This window comes from Monocercomonoides exilis (genome assembly GCF_001643675.1).
Source record: "Monocercomonoides exilis strain PA203 chromosome Unknown scaffold10-1930038, whole genome shotgun sequence".
Taxonomy (NCBI): Eukaryota; Preaxostyla; order Oxymonadida; family Polymastigidae; genus Monocercomonoides; species Monocercomonoides exilis.
In genome coordinates this window covers 1,610,525-1,628,057 of record NW_027150555.1, presented here as the reverse complement: position 1 = coordinate 1,628,057, position 17,533 = coordinate 1,610,525, and the positions used below count along the sequence as shown (strand labels likewise).

At 38.4% G+C, this 17,533-nt stretch overlaps 8 protein-coding genes across 8 annotated transcripts; 4 read left to right on the top strand and 4 right to left on the bottom strand.

Annotated features, from left to right (window-relative positions):
- Positions 1–87: 87 nt before the first annotated feature.
- On the bottom strand, positions 88–2,726 carry MONOS_12466 (uncharacterized protein; the record flags this gene model as incomplete). Its single annotated transcript, XM_067865089.1, has 2 exons — positions 88–711; positions 927–2,726. 2 exons carry the CDS (start codon positions 2,724–2,726, stop codon positions 88–90), a joined length of 2,424 nt encoding a protein of 807 aa, XP_067732168.1.
- A 1,834-nt stretch (positions 2,727–4,560) lies between these two features.
- Positions 4,561–6,791, bottom strand: MONOS_17257 (uncharacterized protein; the record flags this gene model as incomplete). The annotated part of the gene is made up of 2 exons (XM_067870159.1): positions 4,561–4,960; positions 5,119–6,791. The coding sequence occupies 2 exons, from the start codon at positions 6,789–6,791 to the stop codon at positions 4,561–4,563; spliced, it is 2,073 nt and encodes a 690-aa protein (XP_067732167.1).
- Positions 6,792–6,921: 130 nt separating this feature from the next.
- On the bottom strand, positions 6,922–7,710 carry MONOS_12694 (uncharacterized protein; the record flags this gene model as incomplete). Its single annotated transcript, XM_067865334.1, has 1 exon — positions 6,922–7,710. One exon carries the CDS (start codon positions 7,708–7,710, stop codon positions 6,922–6,924), a length of 789 nt encoding a protein of 262 aa, XP_067732166.1.
- Positions 7,711–8,420: 710 nt separating this feature from the next.
- On the bottom strand, positions 8,421–8,847 carry MONOS_12693 (uncharacterized protein; the record flags this gene model as incomplete). Its single annotated transcript, XM_067865333.1, has 1 exon — positions 8,421–8,847. The coding sequence occupies exon 1, from the start codon at positions 8,796–8,798 to the stop codon at positions 8,421–8,423; it is 378 nt and encodes a 125-aa protein (XP_067732165.1). The 5' UTR covers positions 8,799–8,847.
- A 5,706-nt stretch (positions 8,848–14,553) lies between these two features.
- Positions 14,554–15,376, top strand: MONOS_14811 (uncharacterized protein; the record flags this gene model as incomplete). Its single annotated transcript, XM_067867644.1, has 3 exons — positions 14,554–14,818; positions 15,127–15,228; positions 15,312–15,376. The coding sequence occupies 3 exons, from the start codon at positions 14,554–14,556 to the stop codon at positions 15,374–15,376; spliced, it is 432 nt and encodes a 143-aa protein (XP_067732164.1).
- Positions 15,377–15,785: 409 nt separating this feature from the next.
- On the top strand, positions 15,786–16,043 carry MONOS_14810 (uncharacterized protein; the record flags this gene model as incomplete). Its single annotated transcript, XM_067867643.1, has 1 exon — positions 15,786–16,043. One exon carries the CDS (start codon positions 15,786–15,788, stop codon positions 16,041–16,043), a length of 258 nt encoding a protein of 85 aa, XP_067732163.1.
- A 65-nt stretch (positions 16,044–16,108) lies between these two features.
- On the top strand, positions 16,109–16,573 carry MONOS_14809 (uncharacterized protein; the record flags this gene model as incomplete). Its single annotated transcript, XM_067867641.1, has 1 exon — positions 16,109–16,573. One exon carries the CDS (start codon positions 16,109–16,111, stop codon positions 16,571–16,573), a length of 465 nt encoding a protein of 154 aa, XP_067732162.1.
- An 84-nt stretch (positions 16,574–16,657) lies between these two features.
- On the top strand, positions 16,658–17,185 carry MONOS_14808 (uncharacterized protein; the record flags this gene model as incomplete). Its single annotated transcript, XM_067867640.1, has 1 exon — positions 16,658–17,185. One exon carries the CDS (start codon positions 16,658–16,660, stop codon positions 17,183–17,185), a length of 528 nt encoding a protein of 175 aa, XP_067732161.1.
- Between the last annotated feature and the right edge of the window lie 348 nt (positions 17,186–17,533).

The window sequence follows — 17,533 nt, the reverse complement described above, 5'->3', positions numbered from 1 at the left end:
CACCTTCTCCCCTTTTCTTCAAACCCACCTTCCCCACCTCTCTTTCTCTCTCTCTCTTTCTCTCTTTTCTTTCTCTCTTTCTTTCTCTCATTCCTCCCACACCTTCTCCCCAAACAGCCTCGCCGTCTCGTCTGAGCACTTGCACGACGAACAAAATATCAGAATGTGTTTTCTTGGCGGAACATCATTGGCGATTCTGCTCAGCTGCACCGCCGTCACAGCATCGAAGATGCGACTCGGAACGAGTGTGGAGTAAACCTGCTTCCGTGCAGCCATTGAGACGCGAGAGAGAGAATGAGCCAGACGGTGGAGGAAAAGACGGGTGCTGTCGCGGATGGTGGCGAGCTGGGAGAGGGAGAGGGTGAGGGAAGAAGAGGAGGAGGGAGAAGATGAGGAAGAGGAAGAGGAAGAAGATGATTGTGAGGTGTTTGGTTGAGAAGAAGAAGAAGAAGAAGATGATGATGATGATGAAATAGAAGAAGAAGACGAGGAAGCAGAAGCAGAAGCAGAAGCAGAAGCAGAATCAGAAGCAGAAGTATACGAAGCAGTTGATAACTGGCTCTGATTCATTGAAGGTGCTCTGCAATAGTTCATCACTTTCTCCAAAGTGACTCCAGCGGCTGTGACACTCCGTGTGAGCTGAGAGAGAATCTGCGCATATGACGAGACCCCTTTCTTCTGATAGATCGGAGGCAGAATCTCAAGATATTCCTTTTTATTATTTAAAATAATAATAATAATAATAATAATAAACATTGAATTATTAATGAAAAATAAATAAATAAATGACAGAATTGAAAGAAATGGATGAATTAGAGACAAATCATAAAGCAAATAACAATCATTATCATCATAATAAACATTAATATTATCAATAAAAAATATTCACCATCTCCCTCACTCCCCTCAAAACCCCAATCCCACACCACCGGCGGAAACAGTCCCAGCTCCTTCAGCTCCTTCAGCTCCTGCACATGCAGCTGCGCATACAGCGTGTTCGCAAACAGCTCCGTAATCTTCCTCCCGCTCGGATCGTCCATCCGGTTCAAAGTGGCTGTCATCCCCAAAACATACCTCAGTTTCGGCGCATTTTCACACAGGGACTCGAAAAGAGAGCGGAAAGTAGGGGCGAGGATGTGATGTGCCTCGTCTACAATGAGATGGGTTACTCGTTCCTGGACGGCGCTGATCACTTTGCCCAGCGACTGGAACAAGACAAACACAAAGTGCGCGTTCTCCAGCCGGCGGATGAGGGAGGAAGGGAGATGGAGTAATGATGAGGACGAAGAAGAAGAAGAAGAAGAAGAAGTTGTTATAGAAGAAGCAGAGGAAAATAAAGAAGAAATAGAAGAAGAAGAAGAAGCAATTGAAGAAGAAGCAGTTGAAACAGAAGCAGTCTCAGTTGAGTCAATCACCACAAATGACTGAGGAGGATAGCCAAGTTGGCTGAAATGCCGCCGAAAGGAGGCAGCTGCGCCGTCTCTGATGGAAGTTGTGTGAACTAAGAAGAGCACCAGAAAAGAAGGGAGATTTGAGGAAGAAGAAGAAGAGGAGGAGGAGGAGGAGGAAGAAGAGGAAGAGGAAGATGATGATGAGGAATGTCGAAAGGCAGATTGAGAAACAGGAGGAGCGATTGAAGAGAACAAAGAGCCTTCATTCAAGTGGGTTCTGTGCAGATCACTTCTTCTTCTTCTTCTTCTGTTGCTGCTGCTTTCCTTTTGGGCTTTTGATAAGTCGAGTACTGTCAATTTCCTTTTGGGTGTTTTGAATTCATTCATTTTCTGTGTATATCTCCTGCCAAGAACAGAGCGGCTCAGAAGCAGTTGAGAAGAAGAAGGAGAAGAAGGAAATAAATGAGGAAAAGAAGAAAGAGAATGTGAAGAAGAAGAAGAAGAAGAATGTGAAAAAAAATGAGGAGAAGGCAAAGCCATTTGCCTTCGGAAGGACTGCGAAAGTGTTTGAGTGAGCAACGGAGCGCCTTGTACAGACGGACGTGGTGAAAGAACAGGACAATAACAATCAGATTCGCAATGAGCTTTTTCTTCTTCCTCTTCCTCTTCCTCCTCCTCCTCTTCTTCTTCTTCTTCTCTGTCAAAAACACTCGTTGCGTGAAGTGGAGGCGCTGAAAAAGGCTGTGAAGAACGAATTTCTTGGGATCTGTAATGAAGTTGTGAAGATGTTTGAGAGTTGCATGAAAGAGTTTCAATCTGAAAAGGTGTGCATGGAAGAAAAGGTTCCTTCTTTTCATCATCAATTTGATCGCTTTCTAATTCTTCTTCTTCGTCGTCGTTGAGGCCATCTTCTATAAATGTTTCGGGTTTTTTTTCAATTGCTTCTATGTTTTCTCTTTTTTGATCAATTTCATTATGCTCAATGGTTCGCTCACAAAGGGTGCAAAAATCATTAGCATTAATGTCATTTCCAGATAGAGAATTCCCATGATAATCTTGCTCGTTTGCATTTTCCTCATTGTTTTTAACTTTCTTATGGAAAGCTATGTCTCGTTCAATATCCAAGCAGCACAGAACTGTTTTTCCCAGGCCTGTGGCCAGCACCAAAAGACCAATAGATTCTCCAATTGAATGTCTAACTTCCTTCATTCTTGCAAGAATGAATGACTGCAAAACATTCGGCTTGAAAAACCCTCTGTAACAATATTCATTTGAATCAAATGTGTTCATATTCCAACCATCTTTTCCAAATGCATTTTTTTCTTGAAGAATCATTTGAAGCTCAAATATGGTCAATGGCCCTGGACATTCACGCTCAATGATCTTTTTCTTTTTTTCTATTTTATCATTTTTGTTAATTTTTAACTCGTCAGTTCTAAAAATAATTTTCTCTGTTGCTAAACTCTAAAAACTATAGAATAAATATGGATTAAATATCACACTTCTTCAAATTGTGCGCTTTCTTTCAGAAGTGCTTCAATTCCATTTGTCAATTTGCTTTGATAAGTTCCAAAAATTTGTGGACTTTCGAAAATTTGATTCCTTTCCAACGAAAGCTGAGAAGCAAATACAGAAAATGAACCTATCATTAAGCATTTAAGTCAATGCTTAACTTGAATTTCACAAGTTTTCGTTTTTCGATAATTATTAAGAATATAATTATATAACTTTTTTCAGAAAAGATTAATGTCTTTTGTTAATTTTTCATGACAATCTTTTTTCAATTCCTTTTGATATATGGAACTTTTGCATCTCATTGTCCAACCATTTATTAATTCTTGAAAAAAAGATGAAAAGAAAAAAAGATAACAAAGAAATGATAAGAAAAGAAAAGAAAAGAACTTTAAAAAAAAAGTTGAAATTGTGAAGAATGAGGCAAGTGGAGTAGATCATGGTACCAAGGTGATCCTACCCACTATTTATATCATTTTCATTTTGAAAATCTCTTCTAGGGCTAACCCTAACCAAAAATTTGCTCGGTAAAACCCTAAACTAAGCCTGGTTGACGGATTGAAAAATTGATGGTTACGTCAGTCAGTGGAATATTTTCACGTCAATTGGCTTTTTCTTATCTCTCTCAAATTTTTGAGTCAATAAACACAAATTTTTAGTGAATAAAAATGTATGGCTGTTTTTTGAAATAATTAATTATGTATTTCTTTTTTTCACAAAAGAAAGAAAATATTATGAACCATAATTCAAGAAATACTTATTCTGAGGAATGTCTTTTTGCAATTACAAACTTGCAGTCAATGATAGCTAATTGGTTTGCATATTGTTGTATTTGCCTATTATCTGTAAATGCTCTTTTTTCGGGGAATCCTGTGGAACTTTTCGAAAATAAGCAAAAAGTGGAATATCTTATTAATCTGCAAGAATATTGAGTTTATTCTACAAATTCATAAAGAAAGTTCACATGATAAAGAAGATTGGAAGTGAAAACTGAGTATCAGACGATGAAACACTTGAAAATCGAAGGCATAATGAATTTTTTTGTAAAGGAAAACAAGCATTGACTAGTGAATAAAAAACAGAAAATTGCTTGAAAAAATGCTTAGAAGGTTTACTGTGGTTATTTTTTTGAAGTGATTTTTATTTTTCATTCAGGATGCTGAAAGAGAGAAGGATAGGATGACTTTGAAGATGAAGAAGAAAAGCAAGGAAGAAAAATGAAATGAGGATTGATGAAATTAAAGATAAATCGAAGATGGCTTGCATTGTGCTTTGGAGAAGAATAAGTTTTTGAGGAAAGATGATTTTTTTGTGAAATAAGGGAAGCGAAAAAAAGAGACGGAATGAAAAAGGAATTGCTCTATATTTCCAATTTTTTGTTGGAAAGAAAGAAAGTGGATTGAGCTGAAAGTGAAAAAGGTTCAGAGGCTATTATTTTCCAAAAGACAAAAACCTGAAGAAGAAAATTCGATTGAATTTTTCCGTTGACATAAATTGACACTCATCTTCTCAATTTTCAACAATTAATCAATTCGGTCTATCCATTTACCATCATCATCATCTTCTTCTTCTTCTTCTTCTTCTTCTCATTTAAATCTTCTTCTTCTTCTTCTTCTTCCTCTCCCTCTTCTTTATCTTCTTTTTCATTTTCTTCTTCTTATTCTCCTCCTCCTCCTCCTCCTCCTCCTCCTCCTCCTCCTCCTCCTTCTTCTTCTTCTTCTTCTTCTTCTTCTTCTTCTTCTTCTTCTTCTTCTTCTTCTTCTTCTTCTTCTTCTTCTTCTTCCTCTCCCTCTTCTTTATCTTCTTCTTCTTCTCGTTTCAGACACAAAGGACAAGCTGTCACTTTCTCTACAGCAAGAAACAGAACAGCTTCGTTTGCAACATCTGTTGAGCCAACTTCTTCTTCTACTTCACTAACTTCAACATTATGTTTGAATCTTATGTCTTCTTCTTCTTCATTGGCTTCATCCTCAACAACTATATCATCATCATCATCTTCTTCTTCTTCTTCTCCTGGCTTGTCTTCTTCAAAGAAATTTTCAAATAAAACTTCTCTTCTTTCACATTCTCCCTCAAAATCGAAATCATCTGTGAAAATAACATCACATCCATCAACTTCTTCTTCCTCTTCTTCTTCTTTTTCTTTGCCTTCTTCTGCAATGTTATCACTCAAAGATGCATTCTTCTTCTTTCTCCGAACAATCTTTTTGATAACTTTTTGCTCTTCCCTTTCTTCTCTTTCTCTTTCTGTTTCTTCCCTTCCTCTTCCTCTTCCTCTTTCTCTTTCTCTCCTTCCATCTCCCCATCCACATCCACCTCCACCTCCTTCTCTATCTCTTCCTCCGCTTTCCTCTTCTCCTCCAGCATCGCCGCATTCTTCTCATTCAACTCCCTCAATCGCTGCTCCAGCTCCTTCAGCATCTCCATCTGCTGCTTGTCTTCAGCTGATATCTCACTTTCTGCATCAGAAAGATCAGAAACTGACGAAATCACTGACAAATCTGCATCATCTGCATCTGTTGGCGCTAAGCTCTTGACTGTTAAGGCATTGTGATCGGTGGATTCTCCTTCTTTTTCTCCTTTTTCTCCCTCTTTGACTTCTCCTTTTTCTGCTTCTCCTTCTTTTTCTCCTTCTTTCATCACATTTGGTTTATCAGAATTTGTCTGAGATTTGTCCAATGCTAATTTGCTTTCTTTTTCTTCTTCTTCACCTTCTTTTCTTTCTTTTGCTTCTCCTTCTTTTATTTCACCTTCTTTTCCATCTCCTTCTCCTTCTTTTGTCTTTTCATCTTTAACTTCTTCCACTGCTCCTTCTGCTCCTCCTTCTGTTTCTGTAGCTTCTTCTTCTTCCACCTCAATCTCAATTTCTTCCTCTTCCCATTCCTCTTCTTCCTTCCTCTCTTTCTCTCTCCTCGCCTTCTCTGCTTTCTCTTCATCATCCTCCTCCTCCTCCTCTTTATCAACCTCTTCTTCATCCTCATCATCAACCCATCCAAACTCCTCTCCTTCCTCGTCCTTCCCATTCACTTTGCTCATCTCCCTCTTCATCCAATACCCCATCCTCGTCTGCCTCGCATGCGCCTTCAAACACCCCACAAACTTCCCTGATGACAGCAATTCCATCACCACATGCCTCACCAGCGAGTCAACAAAGCTCTGCATCGAACCAGCTTTCTCAAACCGCATCGCCAGCTTCCTCACAATCTCTGCCAGCTTCCTCAGAATGAGCGAAGACCTAAGCCAGTTCTGCAGTGGAAGCGGCTTCATCAGCTTCTCCAGCGGCGTCTTCTGCATCTTCGTCTGCAGCGCCTGCTGCTCCTTCACCAGTTTCTCCCTCTCTCTCTTCAGCTGCTCGATCGCCTCTCTCTGCACATCATCATTCCCTCTGCCTGCTGCTCCACTGGCGAGCGATTGGAGAGAAGAAGAGGCCGCAGAAAGAGCAGCTGTGAGGGACTCAACCTCTGCCAGCGAAGCCGCCAGCGACTGCAGCTGAGACGGCTGTATCATCGCCATTCGGTTTGTGAGGAACGTGAAGATGTCTGCTCGCCAGTACAGCCGCGGCAGATGAGGGAACGATGCTTCGAGTGTGTCTAACATCGCCTCATTGTCCTCTTCCTGCAGAAGAGACAGCAGATTGTCTCTTTCTTGCTCCTCTTCTTCCGCTTTCCGCTGGCTGATCTTCAGACGCTCTCGCTCAATCTGTGCATCTGACTGGAACACAAGTGTGCGGTTCATTTGGGTGAAGGCATAAGAATCTGATTCTGTTTCATCATCTTCTTCGTTTTCTTCTCTTTGTTCTTCTCCTTCTTCTCTTCTTCCTTCTTTTGTCTGCTCATTTGCTTCTTCAACTTTTTCATCATAATTTCTATCTGATTCATCCATCAACATCTTTTTCTTTCTTCTCTTTCTTTTCCTTCATTTCCTCCCTTCTCTTTCTCCTCCTCATCTCCTTCTTCACTCTCCTCCCCTCTTCTCCATCAAACCTCTCGTCCCATCCTTCCAACCTCCTCCTCCCATTCTACAGCAACGAAGCCACACATCTCGCAATTCCAATCCCTTCGCCTGCTTTCGTGAAGCTGTGATGCAAAACACACAGCAACATCTCAATCTCTGCTTCTCCACAACACCTGCGCAGAAGCCGGCTGCGCAGATGGTTGAGCATTGGCGGCACAGGCACTCCCGTCGGGAAGAGGAACATGATGTTAGTCAGCTGCACAGCACATTGGGCAGATGAGAAGGGAGGGTAGAGAGGAGAAGGGGGGAAATCGAGTGTGTAAAGAGGGAGGGAGTCTGCAAAGAGAGAAGGAGCGCGGCAGGTTGGGAGAGAAGAGGAGGCGAAGAACGACAAAAGAGAAGACAGCACGATTTGGGTGTTGCTGTGGAGGAGCTGCAGGTTCTGCTGCTGGCTGTTGGCTGATTGGAGAAGAGTGGCACACAACAGGGAAACAGTGCGGAGGATGGGGAAGGCCCAGATCTCGGCATAGGGAGAGGCAGAGGCAGCGGTGATGATTGCCTGGAAATGAGATGTGCGCAAAGAGATTTGAGAAGAAGAAGGTTTTGCAGTGGAAGCAAAAGAAGAAGAGGAAGAGGAAGAAGAAGAAGAAGACAAAGAAGAAGAAGAAGAAGACAAAGAAGAAGAAGAAGAAGAAGAAGAAGAAGAAAGAGGAGGAGGAGGAGGAGGAGGAAGAGGAACATGAAGCTGGTTGAGAGCTAGCCACCAAATGCGGAATGTGCTTAATAGAGCGAGAAAATGAGAAATGCTACCAGGGAGACTCAAACGAGATAGGAGGAACTTAGTCCTTGTCATATGACTCTGAAAACCGCTTTGTATCTCTTTCAACTACCTTCGGTGTTCTGCAGCTTGTTATTTCAACATGGAACAATGAATGACTTTTATGCTTATTTGAGTTTGTGTCTGCTTCATTGGAACATGTGCAATCTTCACAATCCTTTTCATTGGCAAATGAATGTTCGACCTCTTCTTCTCTTTCTCTATCTCTTTCCCTCTCTGCATCGTCCATTCCAGCTTCTCCTTCTTCGCCTCTATTTCTCCATTCTTCATTCACTCTCTCAGCTGAATGTGCTCAAACGGATTAAAACCACAACAGAAGACAAGTGCAAAAAGGTTAAAAAGCAACAGGAAAGCGAGCAACTAAAGAATTTGGCAGAGAAAATTACACATTCGAAGAGGAATACGAAGAAGAATGGAAAGAGGAGGTGGAAGAGCTGGATGTTTGTGGGAAAGCATCAGGAAAGAGATGTGAATGAGCACAAGGCGAGCCAACTACCGACGAATAGGATGAAGAAGCGACTGAAGATTTGGAATTATAATTGGAGATAGAAGGAGACAGATTTGAAATAGCAGAAGAAGATAAAGAAGAAGACATGCTAAAGGGCGAAGAGGAAAAGAAAAGAGGAGAAGATCCATTATAATTCCTGTTTTGAACAATCTCATCAATTGGAGTGGAAGCATTGAAGAAGAGAGAAGAGACACAGCTGGACAGATCAGAGCTGCATTTAGCGAGTGTGTCGCGACCGATCCAAAAGGCAGTTGAAACGCACCGCTTTGGAATTCGACTGATTAACTGAGAAGAAATAAAATGGAAGAGGAAAAAGATGAAGAAGAAGACGATGATAATGATAGCGATGACGATTTTCACTTGAGTCATTCTGTTGTTTCATTTCTTCTTTTTCTTCAATATCTTCTTCTTCATCGGTTGTTGTGCTTTCATTCATTCCAATGGGAATGATGTCTGACGTGATGAGTGCTGCCCTCAAAAGCGACAGGTCGTCTTTGCTGAGAGAGAAGCAGTCGTCGATGGTGAACAGCACGGAATCTCTCAGCTGATCGCAGGAAACGAGATGGATGACTGGCTGTGGGATGAGGGGAAACATAGCAACAATCGGTGGAATGTGTGTGGGAAAGGACAATAGCTCCGTTGGTGAAGAAGAAAGTTAAAAAGAAGAAGATGGTGAAGAAGGAAAAGATGCTGTTATAGAATTGGAAATATCAATGAAGAGTTAAAATAAAATTGAAAAATCAACAAACAATAACGGAATTCAGAAAGTGAAAAGATATTCACAAAGATGTGTGGAAGACAGAATGCATGACATAGAAGATATGTTGAAAGCCATAAAAGGACTTCGAACATATTCATAGAAAAGAAGTGAGATTGTATTGAAAAGAGCAACAAACGCAACACATATTCTCCTTATCGTTTACTTCCATCACAAATATTGCTTTCAGTTTCCTCATTCAGATGTTCTTCTTTTTATTTGCTCATTGACATTAACGCTTTACAAGAACGATCTTAAAATATGCTGTTTATTCATGAAAATATTGATTGATATTTTTGTGAAAATCAAAAAAGAAAACAGATAATTTATTGTTTTTTTTATATTTATTGAAAGTATTGTGAAATGAAAACACTTTTGTCAAAAGGCTAAATAGTTAAAAGAGCATTAAGAGCTTCTAATGATAGGGAATGCCTTCTGTCACCAGAGATCCTTTTCATTCTTGAAAAATACGTTCGCAGCTTGCTTCGCTGCATGGAGACGAAACTAATGAAAAACAGATGTTTGAGTATATAGTTTGAATAGGTCCTTTCTTTGTGATCTCTGCGTAAAACTTTTGTATGTCGTCTTCATATATGAAGCTTGGTGCTTCATTCAAAAATTCCAGAAACAGTTTGAAGCATATATCTCTGATTTCTTTCGATTGATTTGATAAAACTGTTGTAATATATCTTTCAAAACTTTGTCTAATTCGTGTATCCCAGCAAGATGATATGGAACACACCACTTGATCACAAACTTCTTTCTCTTTTTCTGGTTCCAGACGGGAAATCAAACTAATCTTCTGGTTTGAAAACAGCACCTCCACATCATCTATCCCATATTCTATTTCATCTGTTCCGTCTTCCATTGAATCTTCAAGTGAGTCATGAGAATTATCTTCGAAAACAAGCGTTTGAGAAGATGTCAAGCATGTTGAAGAAAAACTTTCAGAAGAAGAAGAGCAGGAGGAAGCAGCTGAATGAATTGAAGAAGATTCATTCATGGTTTCATCTTTTTTCTTTTCGCTTTGTTTGAAGGGTTCGGACATAAAAAATTCATCATCTTCTGAACAATCTTCAGCCATGCATAAGCCAAACAAGTCCTCTTCACTAGACTCTGTCTCGCTTTCTTCACTTTTGCTTTCCTCTCTTGAAGTTTCTATAGTTTCAAATTCTGAACGCTTGAAATTGGACACCGTGCTGATAATGCAGTGAATTTCTTCGATAATTTCAATTGATTGATAACTTTCATCTTCTTTGATTCCATTTCTTATCAACTTTGTCATCGGGACGCAATTGTCCTTTATTTCATGAAGTTCATCAGACACATGGTTCAATGCTTCAAAAAACAGTCGTTTGTTAAAGAATAACAAACAGATTGATGTTGTTGTTCCGTAAGACTTAGAGATGAATGATTTGAAACATCTTTTTCATTATGATCGGAAGAATTTGTTTTTAATTGATCCTTGAACGGTCGCTTTGAATCATTGCTTGAATTTGATATGGTTATATTTTTTTCTTTATCTAGATGATTGACGCTTGTTTCAATTGACGACGAAGATGATGGAAGTTTGGATGAAGTATTTGAAGCGCAAATGATAGGTGAACGTGTGAATGATGAATATTCCGAAGCTGAAGAGGATTGTTGTAATGAGATTAATTGCTTAGGCTCTGAATTCAACGGCATACAAGAAATAGATTTTTCTGCTTCAAAAAAAGAAATTGAAAATTTATTTCGAATGTAATTTTGAAGTCCTGTTGGAGACAATACATACGATAATGATATTAACTCACCAGTGTTCCCGGTTAACATGTAATTATGGAATATTATTATAAAATTAACGAAAACATTTTTCCATTCTGTTTCTTTAATAAATGAAAGATTTTTGATTCCATATAGCAAACCGAATGCATTCAGCACATTTGGAAAGACATTTCCCATCTTTGTTCTTTCATTTTCCATTTCCAAATGTAATTTTTGAATTGGAAAAAGGAGAAGTTCTGTGATTATAATGTTTCTTATTTGATCGAATTGTAATAATTTTTCGTGAAATATCTTTTCTCTGTTTTTTCTTATAAAGCAACAAATAGAATACAAGCACAGCCATCTCGTTTGAATAAATGTCGGACATTTCCGTTTCAAGGATTTTTTCATAGAAGAAGTGCGGGCATTTTTTGCAAATTCTGTAATTATTGTTTTCTGGTTCTTCAGAAAAGGGATTTCAGAAAACGCGTGAACAATAACCAAATTCAACAAATGATTCATACAGTAAACGAAAAATGGAGCAGCCTTTAAATTTTCTATTAGTAATTTTTCATTATCTTCCATTGGAATTGTAATATTTTCAATTGCTTTTTTTTGAGGACTTAAGCCATCCGAACAAAAACATCGAACATGCGCGTTGATTAGTGCCAGTTCCCGAATTACTGTCCAAGCTAGTTTTCTGTACTGCTTTGCATTATTGCAGCATGGATATGCTTTCCAAAACACTGATGATGTATTTGGTACCAATGGAGCTATCGTCACAACTGTGCACTTCTGATTTCCCACAACACCTGAATCCATCATCACGCATACGCCCATTCCCCTCAGTGCTGTATCACGCTTCTGTTTTGCAAATTCACTGTCCTCAATAACCATTCTTCGTATTTTCTTTCTTGTAAGGAATGGGAAAATGTTTGACGGAGACAGTCCTGGATTCATTTGAGATAAATGAATTAAGGCTGTGATAAAATTATTAAATTCTTCTGAAGACGCTGATAAGAAAGATATGTTGCAATGGCTTATTATTTTCGTAAATAAAGTCTGTAAATTGGTGGATGTGCTCTGAATCAGTGTTCTTTCTTTGCTCTCCCTTATGCGATCGATTTTTTGAAGAGCTTTCTTCTCTTTGAAAGAAAATATAATGCGATTTTCTAATAAAAAACAACGATGATTTCTTATTGCAACGTAACTCCGACGACCACTTGTTCCACATGTTTGATTACCACGAACATTTGGGCATAAATATTGTTTATGATATTCTTTTGTTGGAGAGCCATCAATGTTAGAAGGAAAAAATGAAATCCATATTTGATTATTGATGACCTCTAAAGATATTCTGGTTAAATATTCATTACTTTTCTTTGGGTGCTTGTAAACTTTTCTAATATTATCAAAGCAAAAAAATATTAAAGATTTAGCAACATCACACTTGCTCCTTTTTCATATGATCCCACTTGCTCCAGTTTTAGAAAACAGCATCCGTGATTGTTCAATTCTTCCATTTTTCTTGCAAAAGCCAGTTTCTGATTAAGCGACACAAAAAATCATGCTTCAATTATCAAAACAAACGAAGCTAGTTATTAAACGCACGAACTATTTGATTATCCACCAAGGCATTCTGAAATTCACTTAAAAGATTTTCACATTCAAACATGTTGGGTTTTGACATGAAAATTTTTCAAAGTCAAAAAAAGATCGACCAGTCTGTGACTTGGGCAATTTTCAAAAAAAAACTGATCCGGTCAAAACCCATAAACGGATGCTTTTTTTCTAAAAAAGTTTTTTCAGATTATTATATATTCAATAAGAATTTTTTTTTTCTTTTAATCTTGATTTTTTTTTTCATTTTGAAATTATAAAGTGCATGAAAAATGAACTGTTAAACTTATGTATTATTTAAATAAAATTTAACTGTTTTTTGACTTCAATCATTTTTAAAGTCAGTCAATAACAAATTTTCCAAAGTCAAAAGTCTGAAGTCACCCAGGCTTACCCTAAACTATCACACTATCCAATATGAAATTGTTTAACTCTTCAAAACCCTAAAACCTAATAAGCACAATAAGAATAAATAATAGAATGTTAATAATTAAGGGAGTTGATCATGAGGTACCAGGATCTTCTCCATTTGCCAAGAATGATGATAAAGAAGTGTGATCAAGAATTGATTATGTATCAAAAATTTTTTATCGTCTTCCAATAGAAATAACTCCTTCATTCAATTCGAAGGAGAATAGAAAAAGTGAACCATTCTTTTTCAAATACAGTTTGCGCAAAAAATACTCGACATCGCAAAAAATACCGGACAAGATCGATTACACAATAACCGCAAAAGGAAAAATTCTGAAAATTTTCCTCAAAATATATCTCATTTTTTCAAACTCAATTGATAAACGAGACTTTCAAAACTTCCTCGTTTGTGCTCAGAAATAATTAGTGATTGAATTCAAGGAAAAATAATATTTTTAATTTTTCCGAAATTTCAATTATTATTTTTTCTGAGCACAAATGAAGTCGTTTTGAAAGTCTCGTTTTTTAAATGAGTTTGTATTAATGAGATGTGTTTTGAGGAAAATTATCAGTATTTTTCTTCTTGCGGTTATTGAGATATCGATCTTGTCCGGTATTTTTTGCGATGTCCGGTATTTTTTGCGCAAACTGTATAACTTCAATGTGAAATTCTTTAATTCGAATTCTCTTCACGAATAATTATCCTGTTAATTTTTTGATGATTTGTTTTTGATCGGCTATTTTCAATTATTGCTAGTGTTGATAATGGTAATCACTTTCAATAACTGTGGACAGTCGCATTATCTCAACAACCATTGATAGTTGCACTTCGATAATAAACTCAACAATTCCCTCAATGAATATGAACTCACGTGAATAGTTTATATCACCAAACAAATTTAATGAAATTTTATAAAAAAAATTTTTTTCATTTCGGAGAAATAAGATTCTCCGAGTATCTCCGAAAATAGAAAATATTTATTTATTTATTCAAAGAAGCAAATTGTTTCATTTTTGTTTGACTGGTAAGTTCGCTTTCAATAAGTGAATAATTGTGTTTATTATCGAAGCACAACTATCAACAGTTGTTGAGATAATGCGACTATCCGCAGTTATTGAAAGTGTCCACCATTATTAACACTTACTATATATAAATTGAAAAAGAAATGACATTTTTTCTCATTCTTTTTTGAATAAATTATAAACACTTCATTTTCCAGAACCTGTTTCGGAATATGCACACTTTACAGCATTTTCTGATTCTTGAATATTTCGTTTTTTTCTTGTTTATTAACATCATGAATGATGTTTCATGTCAATCGAAATGCATAACATTTAAATTGTCAAGAAAACTGCCATTCAAGTTCTTCTCTTCTAGTTGAGAGATGCCACTTCATTGGTCATGTCACTTTTCGTGATCAAAAATGTTTCGCACTTCTCAATGTTCAATAGCTTCAGGAATTTCACCTTCTTCTGATCAAGCTGTGCTTGGAGGAGGACCTGCAATATCCTCAAACAATATGCTTCCACCATCTTCGACTTTTTCAACATTATTTGAACAACCGTGTCAGTCATTGGAACAGGGCCCGGAAAGAAGTTAATCGATGGAAACAAAAATAGAAAATGAAGAAGAAGAGATACAAACGAAATTTTTGCATCAATTTATAAATATGAGCCAACAACTTCTCTCTTCGATATAAAGTTTCCAATATCAGAAATGGAAGAAATGGCAGATTTTTTCAATAAGATGGATTTTTATCCAGTAATCTGTCACAGTCCTCCAGCTGCAATAAGAACGGAATTTAGGTATCACGACGCCATGGATAGAGCATGTGAACAAGTTGAGAAGTACCTGTTCCCAGAATTTAAAGCAATTCTACAGTCGATTCAAAACATAAGGAGGAAAGCCGACACTGCTGAGGAAGTTGCAAGAGAAGCGTTGATTCTGGTTGCACAAGCATTGCAGGAGGCAAGAAGAAAACGAATTCAGGGAAGATTTGGTTATTCAGCATCAAAGAAAATGGAGGGCGAAGTCACTGGGGGACAGCTAACAAAGAGACATCAGGATATACTTGAAGAGACGCGTTTGGAACAGAAACATATGCAAAGAACAGCTTTGGATTATTGAATGTTCAAAAGATCAGATGAATAATGCAGAGCAGCCAATCGAGCAGCGTTGTTAGGAGATTTCAGAGAAAGGAAGTTTTTTCGAAGGTGATCTCGGATGTCTGGCAGTCAGTCTCGATTCAGAAGCTCCCCGAGAAAATCAGGAGAAACTTGAAAGAAGGGATTCACGTACCGTTCCGAGGAAAACAGAAAATACAAATGGACCCACAGATGAGGAATGAAGAAAGGAAAGCGCTGTTTTAATTGGAATGGGACAAAATCATAGGATTAAGATTGATAAGGCTGGGCGCGAATGCATCATGGTTTAACAGGCACGAAAAGGAAGCACTGAGAAGGAGATCAGAGGAAGACGGAGCAACTCATACGAGTTTGAAACAGCAAAAAGCTTTCAGACGGGTATTAAAAGAATAAATAGAAACAAAAATTGTCTGTGCAATTCCTTCAAATTAGGTAAGTTTTCTGAACAAGATTTTCTAAATCAAGAAGAAGTCTGGAGCTTGGAGCCAGATCCTTGATTGCTGCCAACTGATTGCAGCGATGAAGAAATCACATTTCAAGTGGAAAGACGAACGAACTGTGGAGCGTGTGATAAAGAAGAGAGACTTTGCAGTCACGCTGGAATTTTCTCAGGCAAATAACTTAATCCCAGCTGCAGACGAGTTGAAACTATTCCTCAGTTTTCGATTCGAGGGAAAAGATTGCTGCTTTGAAGAAATGCCATTCGGTTATACAGATGCACCTCGTTTTTTCGCGAAAATAATGATGAAATTCACAATGGTGAAAAAGGAGAAATGAAAAGTCAGAGTGGTTTCTTACTTGGACGAACTTATTCTGTTGCACCAAAACTGCAGCTTTCTTAAGAAAATTTCAGAAGAAGAAATTCTGTTTTTTCAAAAGACTAGGATTGCTCATCAACTAAGAGAAATGTCAGCTGAGACCAACACAGAAGTTTGTGTTCTTGGGGTAACTTTGGAACACGGACGAATTTACAGTTCAATTGAGCGTGGAAAGGCGTTGTTCTCTCCAAGAGCTCTTGAGACGTTGGGAGAAGTCGTGCATAAGAGCCAAACAGGTTCGTGTGAAGGACTGGGTGTAAGCGATTGGGAAGCTAAACGCAGCTCGTTTTGTCATCCCGGACACATCCCTTCATCTGGTCGCTCTGCATCACTTGTTCAAAAATAGTGTCAGAACAGTCAGATGGAACTGTATGATGAGGATGAATGTATCAGTCCTCAAGGAGTCAGATAATGGAGGAGGATATTGAGGCAGACCAAAAATCTGGAATTGGTTCCAGTTTTCATTCCTCAAGCTGCTCTGACTACAGATGCAGCGGAACGAGCATGGGGTGCGACATTCAGAATCAACAACAATCTTTTGGATTGGCATGTCAGTTTTCCCAAAAATGTCCACAACCAGTCGTCCAATTACAGGGAACAACTAGCTGTTTTGCTAGCTCTGCACCATTTTGCTCGAACAATTCAGTGCAACAATCAATTCCGTCTGTTTCTCCGATCAGACAACAGTTCGGTGGTTTTCAATGTGAATCACTGGAACGCGTGGAAGGATTTTCGACCAGTTCAACGCAAGATATGGAAATGGACAGAGGAGAGGAATCTGATAATAAGAGCACAACATCTTCCAGGAAGAATGAACCACAGAGCGGATGCGCTGTCTCGATTGGAAAGGGCAGTCCACTACGAAATAAAGGATGAAACATTCAAAGATGCGCTTGCTCAGTCGTAAGTCAGACCTTCTCTCAATGCTTTTGTTTCGGCACACAATCATAAAGTGGAAAGATGGTGTGGAGAAGGCAGTCCAATTGCCGAAGATGCGTTGACAGTTCATTAAAGTTACGAGTATATTCTCGCTCATCCACCGACACCTCTGATTCCGATGGAAATATGAAAGGCTCAGATGGAGAAAACTCGAGTGATTATATACCTGCTGAGCTGGAAGTGTCAGGATTGGAACATTTTTCTTCGAACGAGCAATTGTTACAGCTTGGAATTGAATTACACATCAAAGATTCTTCAAGAGGGGACATGGATGAAGAAGATGGGACCCCACCTTCCTCCAAAGAAGATGAAAACAGTCATGCTCAATTCATCAAGAAGAGATGTGAGGCCTGGTGGTTGCATGCGCTTTATGAAAGAGGTGTCTTTTTGGAGCTCGCAGAGGAATGCAAGGCCTGCATCGCACAGGCAACAAGTGATGGGTATTTATTCTGTATCGCACACTTTGCAGACCAGTGGAAGAAGTGTGCACATGAACATATACAAGACAATATTCCAGAATGGACTTTCAAATGTGCGGATGTGTTCTGAGCAATGTTGAATAGAGGATTCAAGGTTTCAGTAATACAGATAGAAAGAGCAGCAGTGTTGTTTTATTTAGTTCCAGCTTCAATACTGTATCGTGAAACATCACTTTCATCAAAATCTTATTCCGGTCATTCCGAAGAAACGACATATCAAGAAAGAATCTAGTTTCAAAGATTTGGAATCCGAATATTTTGTTAAAATGCTTCACCGAGTTAGGCCCAAACAACAAGTTATCTTTCAACACATTGACAATGAAGGTAATCACCTTAACAGTGCTCTTTTCTGCCTGCAGATTTACAGAACTGGAGCGGGTCAACATGGAGAACTCTCGGTTTATAGATGAAGGTGTGT